Here is a 25,870-nt window from a genome sequence, read left to right as displayed (position 1 = left end):
AATCCATAATTTAAAGCCCACCAGAAAACGGAAGAAGAATAATTTATATGCAAATCACTGTTCATTACATCAAAAACCAGAAAAAGGAGATACGGGCAGAAATTGGGGTGTTGAAGAAACGTCTGTTTTATTGCCGTAACTGTGAAATTCGATTGCGCCAAGAGACAGGAAATGTTAGACGTCGACCAGGGTAAGGTTGACCACACGCCACTGAAGCAACTTATAACCGGTATATACTGATAACAGGCCGTCGAAATAGAACAGAGAATGCTACGCAGCTGCAAAGACAGTTGCTCTTGGCAACAGGACGAGGGATATCCATCCAAACAGTACGTAATCGGCTTCGTAAGGGAGGGCTCTATGCACGTAGGCCAATGGTCTGCATTCCGTTGACCCCACGCTACCGTGCGGCCTGAAGAAGATGAGCTGTTGAACATCGATATTGGGAGCAACATGACTGGAGCCAAGTGCTGTTTACAGATGAGTCCCAAATCAGTCTGGAGTGTCACCAAAGATAGCAAAAGTAGAAGATTGGACACTGCGTGAGTGTATTGTCGAGAAAACAACGACTTCTAATAATGATGGTATGACACAAAAGCTAACATACAGGGAAAGTGAGCACGCGTTTGGCGCCAATGTTGAATTGGAGTTTCTCGGAATTGGCTCAGAAGTTGCTTGGGTTGCTATAGCTTTTGACTCGGAATTCCAAGAAAAAAGAGGGGCGCAAGGTTTGTTGAGGGGAACACATGACCACAGACACGACGGGATACTAATTACCACCCCGATGTCCGATCAATGATAGCAAGATAGTTTGTGATCGTTCTCTATTCCTGGCTTTTTTTCTGAAGAATGGATGCCAGATGTGTGCAGCGGGCATTTGCTTTGTTGAAATCCAACTGTGCAGTTAAATTGCGTTTGGAAGAAAAGTACACTTGCGGAATTGATGGACTTTTTACTCACAAGCATATTTCACTTCTATCTTTTCTTCTAATATTATACATAAATAGTCCAAAAAATAAACATATTTAATTTTTCAACATTTTTATCGGATGGTTGTGAAAGCACATTCACCTCCCCCCTTAGCCCTTACTTAACCGTTGTGCAATGCATGCTGTAACTTTTTAGTTGATGAATTTGACTCCCATCTGCTCACTTTAATGCCTGTAAAAGAAGCGTTCCCGAAACTAAAACATAAAGCTGACGCGGAAACTATGACTTTTTCCAGTATTTTATTATTTATAGTCATGACAAAGCGAGTGCTTGTTTCTGATGAGATGAATTGAAAGAAATAATATAATAACAAAAAAAAAAAAAAAAAAACGACTCACGGAATGCAAATGTCACAAGAATATCTGAATTAGGGAAATTAAATTGCAACCATCTGATTAACTTTTTGCATTAGTGTTTGTGAAAATTCAAATTAAAGCGAAACATAACGAGCTGAGAAATTACTATAAATTAAAGAAAAAGATTAATACAACAATGACTAGTGATACACAGGAAATAATTGCAGAGTTTTAACTTTAATAATTTGTTGCCTGGGACATACATTTAAAAATCTAATTTAAAAAAAAAAATAGATTTTGAATTCCAACAAATCATACAAAATTTATAAATAGGTAAACATTTACATGAAAAAAAAAGTTTTTTCTCAAAAAATCTGACGTGATACATAATAATCTTTCAATCAATAAACATAATTGAAAAGTAATTTCAATTACAAAATGGTTTTCAAAAGTAAAAGAAGCTGCAAACAGTCAGTAAAAATTATGCAACTACTGGTGAACAGCAAAAGTTGACTTTTATTCAGCTTTGTCTTGTGTGTGTGTGTTGAAATTTTTTTAAATGAATTTTTTAATTTTTTATGGTAAATTATAATTTTTAATTCAATTTTCGAATTTTTGTGTACATGACACACAAAAACACGTGAAGAACACGTGAAGAATGAATATATATATATATATATATATATATATATATATATATATATATATATATATATATATATATATATATATATATATATATATATATATATATATATATATATATATATATATATATATATATATATATATATATATATATATATATATATACGAGTATATATTTAAAGTCACAATTCCTTCCGAACAGCAAATAGCCGCTGAACATTTTAGTCATTGGAGTCCTGTTTCATTAATTTTTTGTTGTATATTGGCACTTTTAATTAAATTGCAATTGAAATGAATCTAGCAGCAGATCCTATGCCCAATATTGTAGAATGAAGAAATTTGCTTTTATATAAATTGAGCGGTAGTATTCCTTAACGCCATATCCAAATGTATACCATAAAAATTCCTGGTATATAATTCTCTATAACAAAAGGATTTTACTCGTATGCTTTTGAAAAAAATCTTGTGATTCTCACAAAAGTGATTTATGTTAAAACTTTATTTAAAGTACATTCATATGAATACGAACTGAAATAAGATTAATTTTGATTATTGGCTCAATATGTAGTTCCAGAAAAATTCTTTAACCATTATTTTCTTGTAGCCCAATAGTTACTTCAATTAAAATGACATAACGAATCTCTCTCACCTAAGGAATCTTTGTCTAAGGAATACCTAAGGAATCATTTATGTTGTAAGTAAGAAATACGTAATGAAAAAATAATCTAAATTTAGAACAGCAATCTTAGGAGATTCTCCTCAAATATTTTGATTATTAGCTCAATATGTAGTTGAAGAGAAATTATTCCACCATTATTTGCTTGTAGCCCTATAGTTACGTTGAGAGAAACTTCATAAAAGAAACCAGGTCCGGATATATAAGTTTTTGGGTCCCCCTACAACAAAGTCTGTAGGGCCCTTTCCCAGAGGTTTCTCTTCTCTTTTTTTTTTTTTTCAATTTTTCGTTTCAATTTCTTAGGTAGTTGGGTTGAAAGTCTAAAAATTTCCAAATATAAGAAATCATAATAATAATAAAAATGCATTGAACTTTTTCAGAAATCACATTTCATTCAAAATTAACGGATGAATGATGAGTAGAATAATTTGGGTAATTTTTGAAACGTTGAACAAAGAAAGCTACGTGCTAATTTTTTAAACAGATAGAAACATTTCGCATGTGTTTTTGTTAAACAGAGAAAATAATATGGATTGCATTATATTTTTGAATGTTTAATATTTTTGATGTTTTGTAAGAAAAATAAACCGCATTTGATTTGTAAGAAGTTAATTTTTCTAATTATAGTAAATGTTATAAGGTATGAATTAGAAATTTTATTAAGTACTAAAATTTTTAGAGCATGTTCATACATGAAACATTTGCTTGACTCAAGTTGATGACTACTGAAATTTCCAGAGGCGATTACTGTGGTCATTTAGCGAGAAACATTTTGAAGTAATGTACAAAATAAAAGAGTGTTAAGACTCCCTCCTTACCCAACAAACCATTTTGAATTTTGTAATAAAAGTGGACATTGTTATTAATGCAGTACTTCTGCTTAATACTGTTATTAGTATTTAAATTATTGATCGCTAAATAAATGTGTATAAAATGAACACAAAGATTACAAAACATCATTTAAGTTTTTAAATAGTTTTGGGGGTAATGCTAATGCAACTACTTAATAATGAAAAATTCGAAACCGAACACAAAAATATTGTCAAAACAACAAATTCGGCCTTCCAATTAAAACATTACATTTATTTGCATTATTAAAGGCTGTGAATTTAACAGATTTGCATTTCGTAACGTTTAAATTAATTAGAGCATGAATAAAGTATCCCACCACTTTAAATTTTTTCTAATGGAGTTAAGCCTATCGAACTGAGTCAATCATAAAAATTAGCCAATAATAAGGATTTTCTTTGTCGTTATTTAATGTTTTAAAATCAATATTTTAAGACCGCTAAAATCTTCATTCCCGTGACATTTTCCTTAAATCTTAGAACGCTTTCAGTAAAATTTAACCATTTGATTCACTCTGTTTTGGAACATTCAAATGAAAGTATTAAATTACCCGATTTATTTTACTCTTTACTTATTACAAACTAGGTAGGGTGTCCGAGAAAAACGGAAAACATCGGATAGCGGTCAACAGAAAGAGCTTTGGAACCTCTCTGTTTAGTTACAACTTGAGTTACCCGTTTGTGGCAGAGAAAGCAACGTGCAGGGGCACGCAAGATGATTTTCTTCTGCTTCTCTTATGTTCTTTATTCTGCTCTTCTATCTTTTAAGGTTAGAATTACTGCGTGAAGGAAAAAGTGTGCATTAAAAAATTTTTTATTTATCGAACAGATTCTTTTCTGCTCAATAATGATTAAAAATGAGTAAGTTATGATATAGTGCTTTCAGTTGGTTGTGATTAGCATTCAATCAGCAATAGGTTTAAAAGAGTCTTGAGTATTTGAAATTTTAAACTCTTTTGCTTATAATATTCAATTTTATCTCTCTCAAACTGTCTTTTTCTTTTTTATCCGCTACTTCTCGACCTAAAAAATTAATTTGAAAAAAAAATAAATAAATAAATAAATGAATGAAATAAAAAAAATAATTTAACAAGACAATGATATTAGTGTACAAACACGATATCGAATGCATAAGTATATGAAATGAACGGTTTTTATCTCAAGACCTTTCTATTTTGATTCTTTGAAATCAGATTTTATGGTAATATATAATTTTTAATTTAATGTTTGTGATAAGCTGATTTGTAGGTTTCGTACATGCAGTAGAAAAACAGTGAAGAATGGGGGAAAAATACGAAATTAATAAAGTCACAATTCCTTCCGAACAGCAAATAGCCGCTGAACATTTTAGTCCTTAGATTCCGTTTCATTGATTTCTTGTTTTATATGGGCACTTTCAATTAACTCTTCATAAATTGCGCTTAAAATGAATCAGCAGCAGACTCGATGCTTAGTACTGTAGAATGGAGAACTTAGCTTTTATAATTTCACGTTTCATTCAAAACTAACGGATGAATTATGATTAGAATAAAATGGGTAATTTTTGAAGCTTTGAACAAAGAAAGGTACGTGATAATATTTTAAACAGAAACATTTGGCATATGTTTCTGTTAAAAAGAAAGAATAATATGAATGGCACATATATTTTTGATGTTTTCTAAGAAAACGAGCTAACTGCATTTTAATTTGTAAATATTCAAATTTTCCATTTTTCCAAAAAAAAAAAAAAAAAACTTTTTGACAGCAAAACACCTCTAAATTTCCGAAATTTATCAAAATTTCCCAACCCTCTTTCCGTTTTTTTTAATTTTTAAGCGTTTTCCTTTTAGTTTATTTATTTATTAATGTTTTTTATTTATTTATTTATTTTTAATAGTTATTACTATTATTATTTTACTAGAAAAGTTCTGTTCCAATGACAGACCACATACACACACACAAACTGATTAAATAAATGAAATAAAATGTAAACAGAATAAAATAAAAGTAAATATTTCAAATTAAAAAAAATCAGGAATTTTTTAAATTTATCTATTTGAAGAAATGAATTTAGGAATCTCCCCCCCCCCCCGAAAATTTTTTTTTCATGGCGGAATTCGCGCCATAATTCCCCCCCCCCCAGACCCCCGGTGGGCACCCCTGTTGTTCAGAATAAAAAAAGTAATAAGTTTATGATAATGTCAATCTGTGATAAAATCTCATTGTAAGTCAAACTTGAAATGCGTTAAATTAGTTGCAGCTTTTCCAACTTTAAGCAGCATATTGTAATAAAAATAACGCACTAATAGCAAATTATAGCAACCGAATTCACTGTTTTATTTCAATAATTAATATTCTTAAGCATCTAAGACTTTTAGTTTATAGCTTTTTCACATTCGCGAACAGATGAGACAGTAGATATTTTCGGAATCTTATTTTACAAACAGCTACTCTCTTGTGCTTGACGACACCCCGCTGGCGACCCTCCCTCCGAAAAACGGCTTGAGGCTTAATTACTTTCACCACCTCCAAAGACGCGGACGACACAGCGTAGCGAAAAGAGCAGCGCTTCCGTATTGGCGACGTATTGCCTCTACGACACCTAAACGCGACTTTCGCCAAAATTTTCACGCCAATCTTCTCCTAAATGTTGGCTTTTTTGTCATAATGTTCGTAACCAGTCTTCTCCGAGAAAAATAGCATTCCGACGTGTTCTGGTTTGGAGGGATAGGGGCACTCGAAATAACCCTACATTCTTTCGTGAAAGGTCACAATACAGATAAAATGGTTGCATGGTATGGGGTGGATTCTGCATAGGCGGACGTACGGACCTGCATATCATTCGTGTTAAAGCGCCACCTATGTTTAGTTAAAAACCTCTGGCTGCAACCAATTCAGGGAGTTTAAGGTCAGAGCGGCTGAAAGAATGCTGCTCTCAAGTGTATGAACTTAAGCATAATAAAAGTTATACAGTCCACTTTTGTTGTAGTTCAATGGTTGTGTTGCGTTGCAGAGTAGAGCCAACCGCAAGAAACCAGCTAATAGAAAAAGATAATCTTACCTAGAGGTAAGAACATGGTCAGTCGAGCCGGACATTAAAAAGAATGGCTCGTGAAGAAATGTAACGCAAGTTGAAGACGCATGGAGTGAAATAACTTACGCATTACGATTCGAATCCTGTACATGAAAGGAGGTGAGTAGCAATTTCAAGTTTGAAATTAGTGACTGCTAAATAACCAGAAAATGTCTAAAGACGCGAAGGAAAGTGAAATTGAGTTGACACGCGTGAAAGCAAAACGTTCTATCGTAAGAAGAGCAGTGACAAATTACGTAAAGAAAATTGAAGACAATCTAAAAGAACAAAACGTTAACTTTGAGGAAATATCTGAAGATTTAGAACTGTTAAAGCAAAAAGAGGTTGAATTGAAAGATATTGACTATAAGGTTGAAGCGCTAATTGAAAGTCTTGAAGAATTAGATAGCGAGTTAGAAAATGTTTTTGCGTATAACGAAAGAGTAATACTAATTAAATTTCGTGCTGAGAAAAAACTGAACGAGCAGAAGAAACCGGAGTTAAACGTCTGCAGTTTAAATAGCGCAGATAAAACAAATCAGGGAAGTGAAACAATAAAGCTGCCGAAACTTTCCTTGCCCAATTTCAGTGGCAATATTATCGACTGGCTAACGTTTAAAGATCTTTTTAATGCAACAGTAACAAAAAATGAATCTCTATCTGATGCTCAAAAGCTTCAATATTTAAAAACCTCGTTAAAAGGTGATGCTGCGAAAATTGTAAATTCTATTCCAATATCTGATAGTAATTTTAAAATTGCGTATAATTTGTTAGATGAACGATACTCAAATACAAGAGAGCAAACTTTTGCTCACATTAAACGCTTTTTGGATCTTCAAAGCATTCAAAATGAATCCGCTTCTGCTTTGTTGACTTTCGTAGATAATGTCAATGAAATAATTCGTTCATTAGAAACGCTGGGTCAATCGGTTGATAAATTTGGGGATACCTTAATGTTGTATTTAATATTACAAAAATTAGATACTTCCACTAAATTATGGTGGGAACGCCAGTCAAAGAATTCTGAAATTCCGAAACTTAGGGATTTAATAGAGTTTCTAAAAAGTTACGCTAGAACAATTCAAAACAGTAAGGGTTCAGTCGGTAAAGTACAAAAGCCCACAAGTTCTAAAGTTAACGCTTTGGTTGCGGTTTCTGTATGTTCATATTGTAAAGATAATCATTACTTATCAAAGTGTGTAAAATTTCGCAGTCTATCCGTACCGCAAAGATTTGATTTCGTAAAACAAAATAAACTGTGTTTTAATTGCCTCTCTAATGCGCATCTAATTAGAAAATGTAAAAGCGGTAATACTTGTTTCAAATGTGGGAAGAGGCACCACAGTATGTTACATCAAGAAAATGAAAATAGGTCGATACCTAGGTTTCCTCCTGTAAGTGCTAAAGAATTTATTCCTTGTTCAGTAGAAACGAGTTTAGATTTAAATCGCAAAAATGAAGTTACGTCTATAGTATGTGCAAATAATTCATATGGTAATCAATTGGGAACTAGTATGAATAATAGCAATTCATCTGTTCTTTTATGCACTGCTGTAATTAAGATTAGAAATTCTAAAAATGCGTGGATAAGTTGTAAATGTTTGCTGGATACGGGCTCAGAAAAAAATTTCATTAGGAAAGAATGTGCCAAGCAATTGGGATTGAAAATTAACCCTGCTCAAATTTCAGTTTCCTGTTTAGGAAGTTATAATACGCTAAGCAATGGAGCAGTCGAGTTAGTATTTTCCTCTCATTTTGACACTGAATTTAAGATAGTAACCTCCGCTTACGTCATTGATAAAATTTGTGGGGAATTGCCCAATTCAACTACGCCTGTGAAATGTTTTAATGAGTATAAGGATTTATTGTTAGCAGATCCCTCTTATTTTAAGAAAGAAAGCATAGACATTCTATTTGGGGTAAATGTATTTTTTTCGCTTGTAAACGGAGAGGTAATAAAACGGGGTGAAAATCTTCCGTTCGCAGTATGTTCTAGATTAGGGTGGATAATCGCAGGAGCCACAACGCTCAGCTGTTGTGACTTAGAATCTAGTTCTGTTAATAGTTTAAGTGTTAGTACAGATGAGCTAGTTAAGTCGTTTTGGGAATTAGAACAAATTCCGTCAACACAATCGCTTACAAGGGAAGAAAGGCTTTGTGAAACGCATTTCTTAGAAAATTATACGCGCAATAAAGAAGGAAGGTATTCTGTTAGACTTCCGTTTAAACCTAATAGAAAACTGTTAGGTAACTCCAAGGTCACCGCATTTAAAATGTTTCATAGTCTAGAAAAAAGACTTCTAAAAATGCCTGACATTTATTTGCAATACAAAAAGTTCATGACAGAGTATCTCGATCTTGGGCATATGGAAATCGACAATACGGTATGCAAAGAAAATGCTCATTATTGTATTCCGCACCATCATGTAATTAATGAGTCTAGTTCCACCACAAAATTAAGAGTTGTTTTTGATGCTAGTGCAAAAACTACATCTGGTGTATCATTAAATGATACGCTTATGAATGGTCCAAAGGTGCAGGACGATCTTTTCGCTATTTTATTGAGGTTTAGATGTCATAACATTGCAATTACAAGTGATTTACAAAAAATGTATCGCCAGATAGAGATTCATGATGCAGATAGAGATTTTCAAAAAATTCTGTGGAGGGATGACCCCACTAAACCAATTTCGACTTATAGGTTGTGTACTGTCACATATGGTACCGCATCTGCTAGCTATTTAGCTACGCGAGTACTTAAACAGCTGGCAATTGATGAGGCAGCGAGATTTCCAAAGGCAGTTGATCTAATCATGCATAATTTTTACGTTGATGACTGCCTGTTTGGCGCTAAAACGCAAGAGGAGGCGATTGATCTTATCCATGAACTGAATGATCTCCTTAGAAGAGGACAATTTAAATTGCACAAGTGGTGTACTAACAATTCGTTTGTGTTGGAAAAACTACGCAAATCAGAGGGCTTGTCCGCATGTTCTTCTAGTACCGCCGATTCTAAATTTATTAAAGTATTGGGATTGAGATGGAACCCAACGCTCGACGACTTTACGTATAACATTCATTTTTCGGATAAGCACAGAGCCTTCCCTACAAAAAGATCTATTTTGTCTAGTGTGTCAAGCATTTTCGACCCCCTTGGTTGGTTGTCGCCATTTATTATAACTGCAAAGATTTTGATTCAAGATTTGTGGAAATGTCAGTTATCGTGGGATGATCCTGTGCCTCCGGAGCTTAAGGAGCGATGGATTAACTATAGCAACGATATTTCTCAACTTGAACCTGTAACTGTGCCTCGAAGAGTTCTTTTGCACGAAGCGTCTAATATTGAACTGTATTGTTTTTGTGATGCCTCTGAGAAGGCATACGCTGCAGTAATTTACTTAAAATCTTCTGATACGTCCAGTCATCAAGTTAGCTTGTTGACATCGAAGACTCGTGTTTCACCATTGAAAACAATATTGATTCCGCGCCTTGAACTTTGCTCAGCTGTGTTGTTAGTGCATTTACTACAAAGCGTTCTTTCGTCATTACATATTCAAATTGATGCAATACACGCTTTCACAGATTCCACAATCGTTTTAGCATGGTTAAGATCTGAGCCGTCACGTTGGCAAATATTTGTTGCTAACCGGGTTTCTGAAATACAAGGGATCCTTCCTATTCAACACTGGCGCTGGATTCCTTCAGACCAAAATCCAGCAGACTGTGCAAGTAGAGGACTTTTACCCTCTGAACTGCTTAAGTTTGACTTATGGTGGTCTGGTCCTCCTTGGCTTAGACACGAGGAAATTCCACATGTAGAAGTACCATTGTCAACGGACGCTCTAAAAGAAGAGCGAAAAAAGGCTTCGTGTTTAAATGGAACATCGTCTGTTGATTTTCCAATAATTGTTAAAGTTTCATCATATGTTAAATTACGCCGCATGATAGCATGGTGCCTACGTTTCATTAAAAATGCTCGATATCCCAAAATTCGAAACATTGGCTATCTGACTAGTGATGAAATGAAAGCCGCTAGAAATATTTTGGTGAGGATAGTTCAAAAGCAAGAGTTTTCCACTGAGTATCTTCATTTGGAGAACAAAAAACCACTTCCTGCCAATAGTAAATTACTTTCCTTAAAGCCATTTATAAATGAAGATGGTGTAATACGTGTTGGTGGTAGACTGGAAAATGCTCCTTTTTCAAATGAAAGAAAACATCCCATTCTCCTGCCAAAGAATCACCACTTAACTACCATTATCATTCGCTCCTATCATGAAACATATTTACATGCGGGTACTATTCTTTTGTTATCTGTTATACGTAAGGAGTTTTGGATAATTAACGCTAAGTCGGCCATTAAAAAGGAAATTTGGAAATGCATTAAGTGTTTCAAACTCAAGGGAAAAACAGCAACCCAGGTGATGGCTGATTTGCCGCGTGCTAGAGTAATGCCATCACGAGTGTTTTCAAAAACCGGTCTAGACTTTGCAGGACCCTTTCTAGTAAAACCGCGATCTGGCCGCGGGGTTAGAACCTTAAAAGTTTATATTTGTATTTTTGTGTGTTTAGCCGTAAAGGCTGTGCACATTGAAATTGTTGGCAACTTATCTGCAGACTGTTTTATAGCTGCACTAAAACGATTTGTGGCGAGACGAGGAAAACCAAGTGAGGTATTTTCGGATTGTGGGTCAAATTTTGTAGCTGCAAATAAAGAACTGAATAGAGTTATTGCACTTCTCCAGAAGGAAGAACCCGTTCATAATTATTTCGCCAACGAGGGAATTAAATGGAACTTTAATCCACCTTCCGCCCCTCATTTTGGAGGAATTTGGGAGGCAGCTGTCAAATCCGCTAAATCTCTCCTAAAACGTACAATAGGAGACCAAAAATTGACTTTGGAAGAATTTTCAACGCTAACGACACAAATTGAATCTTGTTTAAATTCCCGACCGTTGAGCCCTTTGTCAGAGGATCCATCCGAAATGTCTGCTCTTACTCCTGGGCATTTCTTGGTTGGTACATCGCTTTCTTCAACACCAGAAGAAAATCTTCTCAACGAAAAAATTCCCCCTTCTTATCGCTGGAAATTAACTCAACAGATTTTTCAGAGTTTCTGGAAACGATGGTTACATGAATATGTTTCCGCGTTGCAACAGCGATCCAAATGGGTACGAGAACAATCAAATAATAAAGTAAATGATTTAGTTTTAATTAAAGAGGACAACGTTCCTCCTCTAAGGTGGAGGTTAGGTAGAGTAATGGAAGTTTTCCCTGGTTCGGATCAGAATGTGCGAGTTGTTAACATAAAGACCGATACTGGATTTTTTCGCCGGCCAATTCATAAATTAGCAGTTTTGCCTAATATGGACTGATGAACTTTAGGTGACTGTTACTAATGGATTGGTAAATAATTGTTTTGTAAAAAGGCTTCTTTACATCTGTTTTATTATTTTACAAACTTTAATAATGTGTATTTCATATTTGTTGCCAGTAATGTATACTTGATAGTAGTTAGTTCTCAATTGTTTTTTTTTCTATAGTTTATCATATAATTTTTGAAACCATATATGTTTCAACGTGGCCCGGTATGTTAAAGCGCCACCTATGTTTAGTTAAAAACCTCTGGCTGCAACCAATTCAGGGAGTTTAAGGTCAGAGCGGCTGAAAGAATACTGCTCTCAAGTGTATGAACTTAAGCATAATAAAAGTTATACAGTCCACTTTTGTTGTAGTTCAATGGTTGTGTTGCGTTGCAGAGTAGAGCCAACCGCAAGAAACCAGCTAATAGAAAAAGATAATCTTACCTAGAGGTAAGAACAATTCGGAATGGCACTTTGACGGGCCAAAAATATGCAGACGAGATACTGCGACCTCATGTCATCCCTTACGCTGTAGCCACTGGAAATTCCTTTGTTTTCAGAATGATATTGCCCGACCGCAAAGAGCTCGTCTGGTGGAGAACATGCTTGAAGCTGAAAACAATACAGCGTATGGAATGGCCAGCGTGCTCTACTGATCTGAATCCAGGCGAGCATGTTTAGGGCATGCTCGGACGACGCATTGCTGCCGACCAAGGCCGCCTAATCCTGTTCGAGACTTGGAGATTGCGTTTCTTGAGTAGTGGAATAGTATTCCCCAAAGTCCGATGTATAACCTCATAGCATCCATGACTAACAGGTTTGCAGTAGTCATAACTGTTTGAGGACACCACACTTCCTATTAAAACTTATGCACCATGTCTAAACAATACCTTTTTTCATCGTTTACATGTAACAAAATTGTTGCCATAAATCATCTCTTCATATTTTTTCCATATTTTCAAAGAATTAAAGCTTAATTCCTGATTTTTTACGTATTTTTTCTGTATTGCGCATTGATACGCTCGTACTATCATTGTATGCCAATACGTGGCTGTCTCGCCAATACGTGGCGGTTTTCTTCACTTGTTTGCTTGCTCCCCTAATTGTTTTGAGCAGTGTAGATGCCTTTGAAACTAATAATGCAAACATTTTCAGCTTCCAAGATCCAAATCTTATGGACCTATGATCTCCAAAAAATAATGCTCTAAAATGGCGGATCAACTTTGCGAGACGAATTGACATGTTTTGGTTAAGGTTGTGGAAAATTTTATCCCACTGGAATCCTTAAATTTCGGGAGCTTAAATTACAGTTGACTGTTGATATATTCTAGTATTTTTCGTGAGCTTGAGCTCATTAGACTTTGTGTAGCACGCATGTAAACTCGTGAAAACGCGTGTTTTTTTTTAACTGAAACCATCATTTTTGAGATCGTTAAGTTAAGAAAACTGATTAGACCCGACAAGTTATTGACTCAGGCCTTTTAGAGTAATTAACCTAAATCTTTGATTATTTTGTTTCAAATTATCTACCCTGAGATCATGTAATTCAAAAAGATGATTGGATGAAATGGGTTTCTGTCACAGACCTAAAACTACACCACAGGGACTATAACTGCAGCTGTATCTCACATCCGTTGAGCAGAGTTATTAACACTGAAACATGACCTTTTTTTTTTTTGAAAATCATCAACTTTGAGAGCGTTTAACTGCTAAAGCCAAGAGTGGATGATGCTGTTTTATGTCCTTTTGAGTACTATACTATGGTGAGTAAATAATCCTATACACATTTCCAAGGGTCATTCGCGACTTTTGCAAAGCAACCTCTTTAACGAATTACAGAAAAATTCGCACTCAAATGTCAACACAGGTGCTTATCATAAGTGTAACACACAAATTACTGATTGTAAAATGATATTTTAAAGTTAAGATTTCACTTTTAATAAATGTCTTTTATACGTTTTTCAAATAATATTTCCCAGAGTACTACATTACTGCTGATAATTGAAGCATTCCATACGGTTGTATTGACAGTTGTAATCAAATAAAAAAGTTTTTTTTTTTTTAACTTTTTTAAATAGAAAAAAGATACAAATATAATGTAATTCAAATTAATCACCCGTTTTTATGTTATTTGTGAAAATGACGCTAAGCAATTAATTTTTGAATGGCTGAAGTTTTCATCAACTAAGATGCATCCACATGATCCATGAATTAAAATATATGATTTGTTCTTTTTTATTTAAAAAAATCTTTCTAAATTACATGATATTTTGAGTTATGATTAATATCAATTCATATTATGTTTTTCTTGACTTTGTAAAATAGTGTTTTAAAATATTTCTTAAAGAATAAGACATTTCTTTTTTTTTCTTTCAGTGTGAATCCATTTGAATGTTTCGAGCAAACCTAACGGTTTTTTTAACAAAATAAATTGGTTACCGAAGAAGAAACAGAAAAATTTAGCATCTTCAGACTAAGGAAATTTTTCGATATCATCATCCTGTCCTACAAAGTAATATTCTTTGCTGCTGTTATGTCTGGACATGAAGAATTGGCATTTACATTTGAAGATGATTCAGATTACGAACGATCAGTAGGCAAGGAATTCAAAGATGACTTACCAGACTATTACGAAAATATTTCAACTCTTGTTTCACCAAGAGAAAACCCGAACATATACGTTAACGAAACAGACAGTATAAGCACGGATATCTTTGTCAATCAGAGTTTAGGAAGTGTGTTTGATAAGTATCCTCCTGCACTGATGGACTTTGCAGCTCTGAGTTTTACAGCTTTCAGTATTTTTGGCATTTTTGGAAATGTTGTATCCATTTTGGCCCTCTCCAGAAGTAAGAGATTGAGAAATGCCACCACAGCATTTATCATCAACCTGTGTGCTGCTGATTTGCTGCTTTGTATGTTTTCCATGCCGATGTCTGCTCTTTCGTTTTTCGAAAGAAGATGGAACTATGGGGAATCCTTGTGCATTTTATTCCCGCTTCTTCGATATTCTAATGGTGCTGTTTCATTAGAAAGCATCATAGCCATTGCTGTGAACAGATACGTGCTAGTAGTGTATCCTAACTTGTACCAGAAGATATACACTGCAACGAAGGTGTTCTTAATGATTGCTGCCATATGGGTTTTGACATTAATAACCTTACTTTTTCCTCTTTTACAACTATGGGGAATGTTTGGCTATGACCCCAGAGTAGGAACCTGTACTATTCTTCCACTTAATGGAAAATCACCTAAAACATTCTATTACATTTTAGGCTTCGTGTTGCCATCAGTTATTTTTGTATTCTGCTATTCAAAAATATACTGCGTTGTCCATCGGGCCTCTGAGGCATTGCGAAAAAATTCTCTCCCCATGAAAGAAATGAATACTGTTTCATTTTCCAAGACAACTTGTTGCTTCAATAAGCGTTACAGGCATGCAGAAGAATCAGGAGAAAAAAGAGAACGAAAAGATCTGAGGATACTAAAAGTGCTGATTGTGCTATTTCTATCTTTTGTATTCACATTTTTACCCGTGTCATTGGTTAAAATCTTCAAAAAGGAAGATGATTTTCCTATCTTGAACATTTTTGGGTACTTGGGAATTTATTTATCCAGTATTATAAATCCTGTAATTTACATTGTCATGAGCAGAGAGTATAGAAGAGCATACTCAGAATTGTTTGCGGGAGAGCAAGCGTCGAATTCTAGTATTTCATCAAGAAGGCCGAACACGACATGAAATATCTTTAATTGAATTCCGATTTGAAAAAAAGATTTTCGCCGATTTGCGAAATAAAGTAAGAATCTCTTTTTAAAATTAGTTTACAGTTTTTTTTCTGAACTGTATGAAATTGCAAATTTAATCTGGAAATTTTGATGAACTGCATCTGTTCTGCTACTCTGTAAACTTAAATTTTGAAACTTCGTAATTTTAAGTGTTTTATTCAAATTCTCGACGAGCTGTAGTTTTGTTTTAATCTCTCAGTCGACTAACACTGGAACCCTCCATTGAATTATTGTTTTGGTTTCGATGTCCAACGACGTATATTACAAAAAATTTAAAAAGAAAAAAAATCCATTTCAACATATTTTTTTATTCTCCTGCATAGTATTGTAATAATTATACGCGACGTCTTAAGAAATACTAGCCAGTGCTCAAATTAAGTAGCTGTTTTACATGTCACAAGAGTTGTCAGCAAAGCTTTTGAACTATCTTGACTCAATGAAATAAAGAAGCTACGCTGTTTAATGTTTTGAAACTCAGTTTTAATGTTATTTATCAATATTGTTTTTGAATTGAAGTTTAAAAAAATGCATCCGGAAAAAGTTCATATTACAATTTTTTCAAAAAAGGAAATGACGACGGAATTTCATATCGTTTGTGATTGTCTAGTCTTTTTTAAATTTAAAAAACATAATTTTAAACCGTTTTTCTCATTTTTACACTTTTACTCTTTTTTAATAGCATTTTGAGAACTTACTATTATTGTCTTTAACTATAAGCTGGATTTTGTTTTCCCGCTCTCTTTGTTGCCCACTTTGGTCACTAGAGTTAATAGTCATGTTTTTCAACGGTTTTATTTTGCACTTAAATGTTACTTTTTACATTTTTTAAAGATCTCTGCTGGGATTAAACAGATAGCAATTATACTGGCAGCATTGCTGTCAAAACCCTAGACTTTGTTTAATGAAAGATTTCACGTTTTGCTTTAATAACTTAACAAAAAATATTACTTAAATTTTTTCAATGCTCATTATACCTTACTAGAAAATCTCCCGTCAAAGTATGACGGGTGAAAATTGCTTCTACATTTGAACGAAGCGATTGCCTGTTTGGTGATATTTTGATAGTTGAAATTGTAACCCTAACTCCAGTGGATGAACCCTAAACTCCAGTAGAAAGCATTCATTGTTGACCACTTTTTCGTAATTTGATTCTTCTGAAATTACAGTGTAACAGTAAAACAGTTAAGTTACCGGATCCAGTTTTGCCCTGTCAAAATAAAAAATTTCTCTGCATGCGAACGTTAGAAAACAAATTATTATCAAATATCATCCTATGGCCCGAGTTTCATTATTTGTGACGTCAGAGAGCGTTACTCGATCATTGAATTGGCTATTATAAATATGAAGATTCTCATTAATGAAGCATCTAAGCTAATAATTTCGTAAATATAGAACATTAACTGCATTTATCAAGTCCAACCATAACCAGTTTCCTCACCACTGAACGGACAACGTAATTTTTCAGTAGGTTTGAGGATTACAACTAGTGAAGTGATAAGATTCACATGATGCTTTTCAACCTTTTAAAAATGAACTTTCACATTTACTTAGCACAAAATAAAAGAAGAGAACAACTGAATTCATTTGTTTTTTTTTCTTTTAGCATAACCACTTATGTCTTCTTATTTTCATAGGTAAACTCACATTCAAGTCTATATATTTATAAACAGACATTCACACACACGCATTTATATATACAGGATGCCCGCTATCCACACTACCCTTGTGATCGTCCTAATTTTGGAATGGCTGCTGCTTTCTTTATATACGTGAGGTCTGGGTATAGTAATTTGAATATACATTACTAAATCAGTCCGCCCACAACACCACCTGGTGGAAAACTAAGGAGTTAGTTTTCGTATCTTGAAAGCGCAAAGAGGTGGTAGAGAACACAAGTGAAGTAAAAAATTGTAAGGCGTAATCAAATTATTACGAAAAGCCCCCTCATTTTTATGGATTTGAGAAATAGAACGGATAAAACGTACATTTTAGTTTTCGTGATTTCACTTAAACGCCCCGGATTTACGTTCCTGTGGAGTCACGAAATTTGGACGAAAGGAAAAATAATAATCTTCCGAGTAAAACATGACACCGAAATGTCAAATAAAGGTGTGTTGTTGCAATTTGTTATCATTTTTTTTTTATTTTGATCTTATATCATTTTCTCTCGTCTCTGTGTGGGAAATGATGAGAAAACAAATGCGCGTTTTAGCGTTGTATTCTTTGCATTGATGTTCACAATGTGTATTTTCTTACTAAATCGATGATGCTCTACAACTCTGCAAATCACTTTTTTACTCTATCTCAATCCGCATTCGAGATAGAAACTCTAACTCCGATATTTTCCACCAGATGGTGCTGTGAGCGGTCTCATTTGGCAGGGCACATCCAATTTACTGTATCTAGACACCACGTTTATAAAGATAGCAGCAGTCATTCAGAAATTAAGAAGGTGGCAAGGGACTTTAGTGGGCTATATATGCGTGTGTATACAGAGTATGTCTCAAGTCTTGGGCTAAACGTTAAAGGGTGTTATAGAAGATGACAATAAGAAATACGATGCTGATGCGCTTCATGCACACAAAGTCAAAAACTGATGGGTGCAAAACAAGTCATAAATTAAAAAGACATAGGTGATTTTTCACAATATTTTAATTTTTAAGAAAAGTTTAAAGCGGTTGTAGAAATTTACGGCATACAGCTTGCAGCTGTACTACATGCGTCGCAATATCAATTCACTCACTGTCGCAATAACGAGCCATTTTGATAAACTTTCACCGATCGCTGCGACTTTATTTAGACGCGTATATTAGAGCTATTAAAGGGCATGGCTGTTAACAACTACTTAAATTTTTTCTTAAAAACTAAAATGTTGCGTAAAATCGTCTTTGGGTAATACATTTTTGACCTGTTTTGGGCATTGAGAAAAGATAAAATGGAAAAAGTAAGACTTTCATTCATGAAACAAAGACCCCAAGTCATGTGATAGATTCTAAAGCAAAACTTTGGAAGAAATCAGGTTTCTTCCGCTTGTTTCACACAAAACGTGCCAATCATTTGTCGGTGTTGAGTCACTTGACTTGGTGTCTTTATGTCAACTTTTGCTAAGCCAATGATTGCCAACTTTATTGCAACGCGTATATTAGAGCTATTAAAGGGCATGACTGTAAACAACTACTCTAAACCTTTCCTAAAAACTAAAATGTTGCGTAAAATCGTCTTTGTGTAATAAATTGTTGACCTGTTTTGGGCACTGAGAAGAGAAAAAATGGAAAAAGTAAGACTTTCATTCATGAAACAAAGACATCAAGTCATGTGATAGATTCTAAAGCAAAACTTTGGAAGAAATCAGGTTTCTTCCGCTTGTTTCACACAAAACGTGCCAATCATTCGTCGGTGTTGAGTCACTTGACTTGGTGTCTTTATGTCAACTTTTGCTAAGCCAATGATTGCCAACTTTATTGCAACGCGTATATTAGAGCTATTAAAGGGCATGACTGTAAACAACTACTCTAAACCTTTCCTAAAAACTAAAATGTTGCGTAAAATCGTCTTTGTGTAATAAATTGTTGACCTGTTTTGGGCACTGAGAAGAGAAAAAATGGAAAAAGTAAGACTTTCATTCATGAAACAAAGACATCAAGTCATGTGATAGATTCTAAAGCAAAACTTTGGAGGAAATCAGGTTTCTTCCGCTTGTTTCACACAAAACGTGCCAATCATTCGTCGGTGTTGAGTCACTTGACTTGGTGTCTTTATGTCAACTTTTGCTAAGCCAATGATTGCCAACTTTATTGCAACGCGTATATTAGAGCTATTAAAGGGCATGACTGTAAACAACTACTCTAAACCTTTCCTAAAAACTAAAATGTTGCGTAAAATCGTCTTTGTGTAATAAATTGTTGACCTGTTTTGGGCACTGAGAAGAGAAAAAATGGAAGGAGTAAGATTTTCATTCATGAAACAAAGACCTCAAGTCACGTGAGAGATTTTAAAGCAAAACATTGGAAGAAATCAGGTTTCTTTCGCTTGTTTCACGCAAAACGTGCCAATCATTCATCGGAGTTGAGTCACTTGACTTGGTGTCTTTAGGTCAACTTTTGCTAAGCCAATGATTGACTTGCTCCCAACATTTTAATTCCTGCTCTAGGCTTTTGCGTCTATTACTTTCCGTCTTTGTATGCCTGTAGTGTTTCAGCATTGCGTTTGCTATCATATGTTCCTGTATAATTCTTGCTTTTCATCGTCCTCTCTAACAACCCACAATGTTTGCACAAGATTTTAGACTCAATAAAACAAAAAAAGATGGTATTGTTCATAAAGAGAATCAGATTCTGAAATTCCAAAATAATTTTTAACGAAAACAATGAAACAGTTTTCAATTTTTAAAAAAATCAAACAAAAGAAACTTTTTTTTCCTTTTTCTGAAAGCAATTCAAAGAGGAATCTTAAGCAATTGAAGAAGTTAAAACGTTTAGAGGTTTTAAATTAATTTCGAACATTCTGCATTCTTCAAGGAAAATGGAAAATTTCACGGGGAAATGAAGTACTGAAATAAATGAGAACAAAGGAGAAATTTCATTAAGAAGCTTTGTGTTGAGATATTGAAGGATTTGGGTAGTATAATTCAAAGAACTAGGGAAAAAATGCATTTCTGAAGCGAATTGAAAATATGCTTTTAAAAAAGGAAGGGAACGCTTTTAAATAAATGACCTTCTTGATTAAAAGAAAAATACATCCTTAAAAACAACAGAACATAAAAAAAAAAATCAAAAATGATTTTTTTATATAAATACTCCGGTTTCTTAATCAATATAAAATGAGTTAATAATAATAACTTAATATTCATTTTAAAATGATAGTAGATTGCTTGGGTCTGTTTTAGCCATCATTCAATTCAATAAGCAAATAGAAGAAAGAAAAAAAAAAGGTTTAGCGTATAATATCAAGTAAAATGATAATTCTCTTTCTTTCTTTCTTTCTTTTTTTTTGGTTAAGATGTTATCAACTCCAAAAATAAAACAAAAGAAATATTATTAATCTAAGTAACATTCTTTATACAAAATTAACTTGTCTGTCGCTATTTTTGTGTCCAACTCCTCAGCAACACTAAGTTCTTCAATGATTTAAAAAATAAAAAAAATCGAGTTGTTATTTCTTATTTTTCACCTAGACATCTTTCTTCTCTCTTTCTCTGTTTAAGTGCTTCGTCCAATTCTGAATAATTTAAGGTACAAATTATGTTAGGGTTGAACGGGAAAATCTATTCCCATATTTCCTGAATAGTTTTGAAAAATTTATTTGCAGAGTTTCTTGGCACAAAATTAGATGAAGTGTTTTATGAATGAAACCAATTACTCTAGAACTAAAATTCTTCAACAAAATAATCGAAAACAGATACATTTATATCAAGCAGCAAATTCCTTAGACTATGACGGTTAGTCAATAAATAAGCAGTCAGCGACTATAAAACAGATTTTATTCGAAATTCTTCAAAAATACTGACCGAAATTGTCTAAACACCTATCCAGCTGAAAAACTAGAAGCACAATTTCGTGCTCATAAAAGTTATTTGGCTACTGCTGGAACCAATTACGCACGCACTCCTTTACTTCATCGTCCGAATGAAATCGTTGTTCCGAAATGCCTCCTTGAGTTCCCCAAAGATGTGAAAGTCACACAGGGATAGATCGGGGCTTTAAAGTGGGTTATTCAAGATTTTCCACTTAAATTTCCTCAAAAGTTCCTCTGTTGCATTGGCTGTCTGTGGTCTAGTGTTGTCGGACAACAGGATGACAGCACATGAAAGTTTACCGGAACCACACACAGCCAATGCAAAAAAGGAATTTTTTTCGGGAATGTATGTGGGAAGTCTTGGACCCCCCGCCCAGAGTCAAGATCTATCCCCATGTGATATCCCCCATATCTTTGGGGAACTCAAAAAAGCACTTCGGGGACAACGATTTCTTTCGGACGTTGCAGTAAAAGAGTTCGTGCGTAATTGGTTCGTGCGTAAGTAGCCAAAGGACTTTTATGAGTGTCGAACAAAATGTATTTGCACTCTATTATCTCTCACTACATCTGACTCGTTATTTATTAATTAACCCTAATAAATTAGGCTCTCGAGTACTTATTTTGTTTGCCAAGCAAACATTCAGCAGTAGCAAACCAGTTCAGTCAACTTATTTGAAGCTAATAGTTAATATCAAGCTCTGCACTAAATTGCGCTTTGATTTTTTTCCTTTTTTAGACTATAGTATAATTGATTTAGAAGTAGTACAATTACTATTCAAGGGGTTGTGCAGTTTCACATATATCAGAGGACTGCGAACAATGCTCCTTGTCTATGGAAAAATACACATGAAATATTATTATCAGAAAAGGAAGGAAATGGCACCAAGGCACCGGTGGGAATCGAATTGACGACATCTTTTATTGCGCTCAGGCAACTGTTAGCAAGCACTTTCCTCAGCTCGACAACGGAGGCCTCTGAGGAAAATAAGTTTAGAAAACGGAAGACTTCAATGCACTTATTTTGTGAATTTCTGCAATTTAAACTTGACAAAGGTTATTACTTTTTCTCCTTTTAAGAGCTCATTGCACTGGTTTATTTTGACGAGGACTACAATCTGAACGTTTCACCTCCCTAAAATATGACATATTTTACTCTATATAGTACTGTTTTTTTTCCCAATGGGGCTGTGTAAGAAGTTATTTCGCCTTTACTTCCCGACAAGGCATAAGTCTTTCATGTGACGCCATTAGGGCGCTGATGCATGACACAAGTAGTTTTTGACGCCCAGTTTCCAACAGATGGTCTCTGTTTGATGCGAAACTGTACTGGGATTTTTAATTTTGCCGAGGGAATTCAAAGTCAAACGAATACCCAAGGGATCTTTTACATGCCACATAATCATTGGCCACCTCAGGTCAAAACCCGGGTTCAAGGTGTAAAAGGCCAGCGACTTACCATCACGCCACCATCTGACTCCATATAGTATAGAACACATTTTAACAACACATAAAAGAACTTACAGCACAAAGAGGGGAAATCAAAACTGGAGCTAGGCTGGAAGTCTAACCCAACGCTTTAAGTGTGTGGAGCAGTCACTTAGACCACTCGGCCACTGAGGGTCTAAAAAAGTTATTTGCTTATGAAAATAACGTATCAAGGCTACAAATCTTCTTACCTCTTTTGTTAGAAATTTAGCAATTGGTGGTCTTTTATTCACGCCCTAGTGGTTCAGAACCTACTTAATGCTGTTGTTTACCTAGTTTCTCGTGGAGCATTTTACAATTGGCCAAACTAATCTGAAAGCTAGGGCACCCATGTGGCATGGGTGATTGTTTGACACACTTGAGGTGGTGGGTTCGATTCGTACCCACGCTCCGGATGTGCCTTCCCTTCTCTGTGCTGTAAAGTATTTCATGAATTGTCTGTATGTGTTCGTTACAATATGAAAGAAAAATCATATGATATGGAGGCAAATAACCGAGATTGTAGTCCTTGTCATGAAAATCTCATCAAATACAACTCGAGCAATGAACTCCAAGAAGAATGACGAACGAAGAATGAACTGAACTGAATGTACGTAAGAAATCGGTCGTCCGCGTTGAAATGTTTTGTATTTGTGCTGTAAGTTTCTTCATGTGTAATTTGTATGTATTCTGCGCTATTTGGAATAAAAATACATCATATGTAAGACAGGCGAAACACTTAGATTGTTGTTCTCGTCAAACAACAGCTGTGCAGTAAGCACGAAGAAGATGAGAAAAGTAATGCTCTGTAAGGAGCCGGAAGAAGTTAGTGATGGCGTTTGAAATTTAAATAGTTTGAACTACTTGAGTAGAAAAAATAACTATACTAAAACAAGCTAAGCATTTGGTTTTACGCAAAACGTTAGTTTACCTACCAAGTTGCAAAAATGGAGTGGACAAGGTAAGCTTTCTAAACTGCTATGTTTTTAAATTCAAATGCCAATAGTTATTTCAAACTACAGTAAACGCCGGATTATGGGTGGTCGGATTATCCGCGGGTCTTTTCGCAGTTTGTTTTTTAAAGTTTGTTAAATGTTTTTTTTAAACTTATAATTGTGTTATTGTTCGTTTTTAGTTTTTACATATGCATATTTTTTACATTCAATGTCAGTAGATGCATGCAGCAATGCTTTTAGCTATAATTTAAATAAATGTGTGAGCGTTATTCATATTTTTCAGCTATTGTATACAGTGGTATCTTTTTTTACCTATACTTCGGATTATTCGCGGTTTTCGCTTATCAGCGGTTACCGTGCCACCCTATTCGCGGATAATCAAGAGTTTACTGTATTGATCATTTTAATCAAATATTTGATTCTGAAGCGTAAAAAACAAATGCTTTTCTTGGGATTATACTGCTGCATGCAATTAATTTTGAACACTTGAAGAATGGGTGGCAGGAAAAACGTTGCTTGTAAGTTTTCAACATTTTTCAGTGGAAAAACTATAAAACGTTGTATTGTCTTACTTTACTGTTCAGCATAAAGGTATTTATTTATCTTATAAATATATTGTCCAGAGAGTGAATCATCTGTGTTTCAGTTCGTTTCCACGGTCAGAAAATGCGCTAATTGGCATTGACCTTGTAAATTACGAGTTCATAATTGATGGAAGAACGTTATATGTTGCAAACTTGCCTCGAAGCTTCCTTGCTATCTGAAGTGAGTAGGTAATTGAATGGCAAAATGTTTTATGTTGTTCTTCGTTGCCTGTTTAGTATATTGCAGTCAGCAGATTCGTTTTTTGGCTGTAGTGAAAAGTTGTTGTTTTCAACATACAGCATTTTCCTCACCACCCATTCAATTAGTAAACATTAGGAATTGCCGTTGATTTTCAGTCTTATTGAAATTATTTTAAACGTTATAAATTGCGATTAGTAAAAACTTACCTGTAAAGCAATCGTATATTTAACAGAGTTAAGACATTTACATTGGTGAGTAAATACGCAGTCCCATCAAACTTTTTCAGGTTTTCATAAACCTAGCTGAATCAAAGTATCAAGATTTATTCTCTATATAAAATTTATGTAGTTTAACTGTGATTTTTTCCAGCATTAGTATTTTCGAATGAAATGTGTCCAGACAACGATTGGTTTAAAGGACAAAACAGACGAAGAATTTTCGATCGGAAACGGTTTGCACGTTTAATATTTCGTTCGTTTACGATGAGATATTTCAACAATCGGTTTACTCAATAAAAACGTGAAGGGGTTTCTCTCAACAACACTGAACTGCTGACAGAATATGAAGGAAATTATTATGATATAAACTGAAGCAAATGACGAAAATTAAGTCGATAGGCGTTGATAATCTAGGACTTACTAACAAAACTAAAAATTGTTTTAGGGGGGGGGGGGTATTTGAAATTTAATGTACCAATCACGAAATCCTTTATAGGCATTTTTCCTATCGTATACGAGGAACAATAATTTCTTTATTACAATTCAAAAAATGAATTTATTTATTTTATACTCGTTAAACTTAAATGTATTTTGTCTTATATTTATGACTGGATATAAAAACCAGCTCAATGTCGTTTAGATTATTTTTTTCGTAATTTGGTACTTTTGGGTAGATTTTTTCCTATCGTATACCACGAGGAAAAATAATTTCTTTATTAGTATTAGAAAACATGAATGTATATATCAAATACCTATTACACTTAAATGTATATTGTCTTACATTTACGATTTGGTATCAAAACACTGGGTCTCAATCTATGATCTTATTTTTTTTTCTTCATAACTTATACTTCTTGGTAGATACTATCAAGCTATAAAGCTTATTTTAAGTTCATCCAGGTTAATAAGTTCAAACATTCACTTTCTTTGGGGGAGAGGGGGGACATTATCCATGAATGTAATTTAAAAGAAAACAAGGCTTTGCTGGGTTTTGATACTGAACGTCCCATCTTGATTTTTTTTCAAGATTTTTTATTCGAGGCATATTACGACTTCATTATTGTTCTTTTTTGTTGACGTAATAGAATAAAATAATATTTCCGCTAATTTAATAAACAAACTTAAATTTGCGCGTCAGAATTTAAGTTTCGCCACCGCTTGCTTCATATTTACGACACATTACGAAACAACGTAAAAATGTTTAGTTTATTCTTTTAGTTATGCACACATGTTTACATGGCAAGTACCCATTGGCAAGTTTGGTACCAGG

The 25,870-nt window shown here is 34.2% G+C and overlaps 2 protein-coding genes across 2 annotated transcripts in view; one reads left to right on the top strand and one right to left on the bottom strand.

Moving 5' to 3' along the window:
• Positions 1-25,870, bottom strand: part of LOC129223166 (uncharacterized) — a 128,879-nt gene that overhangs the window by 31,689 nt on the left and 71,320 nt on the right. The gene's annotated exons all lie outside the window — the stretch shown is intronic.
• Positions 14,596-16,391, top strand: LOC129221892 (G-protein coupled receptor moody-like). Its single transcript, XM_054856264.1, has one exon. It carries the CDS (start codon positions 14,638-14,640, stop codon positions 15,613-15,615), a length of 978 nt encoding a protein of 325 aa, XP_054712239.1. The 5' UTR covers positions 14,596-14,637; the 3' UTR covers positions 15,616-16,391.

The sequence above is a fragment of the Uloborus diversus genome, chromosome 5 (assembly GCF_026930045.1).
Source record: "Uloborus diversus isolate 005 chromosome 5, Udiv.v.3.1, whole genome shotgun sequence".
Lineage (NCBI taxonomy): Eukaryota > Metazoa > Arthropoda > Arachnida > Araneae > Uloboridae > Uloborus > Uloborus diversus.
This window is presented reverse-complemented; position numbering and strand designations above follow the sequence as displayed.

Coding starts and splice junctions, on each gene's coding strand:
- LOC129221892 (XM_054856264.1), top strand. CDS start 14,638: ATGGACTTTGCAGCTCTGAGTTTTACAGCTTTCAGTATTTTTGGCATT.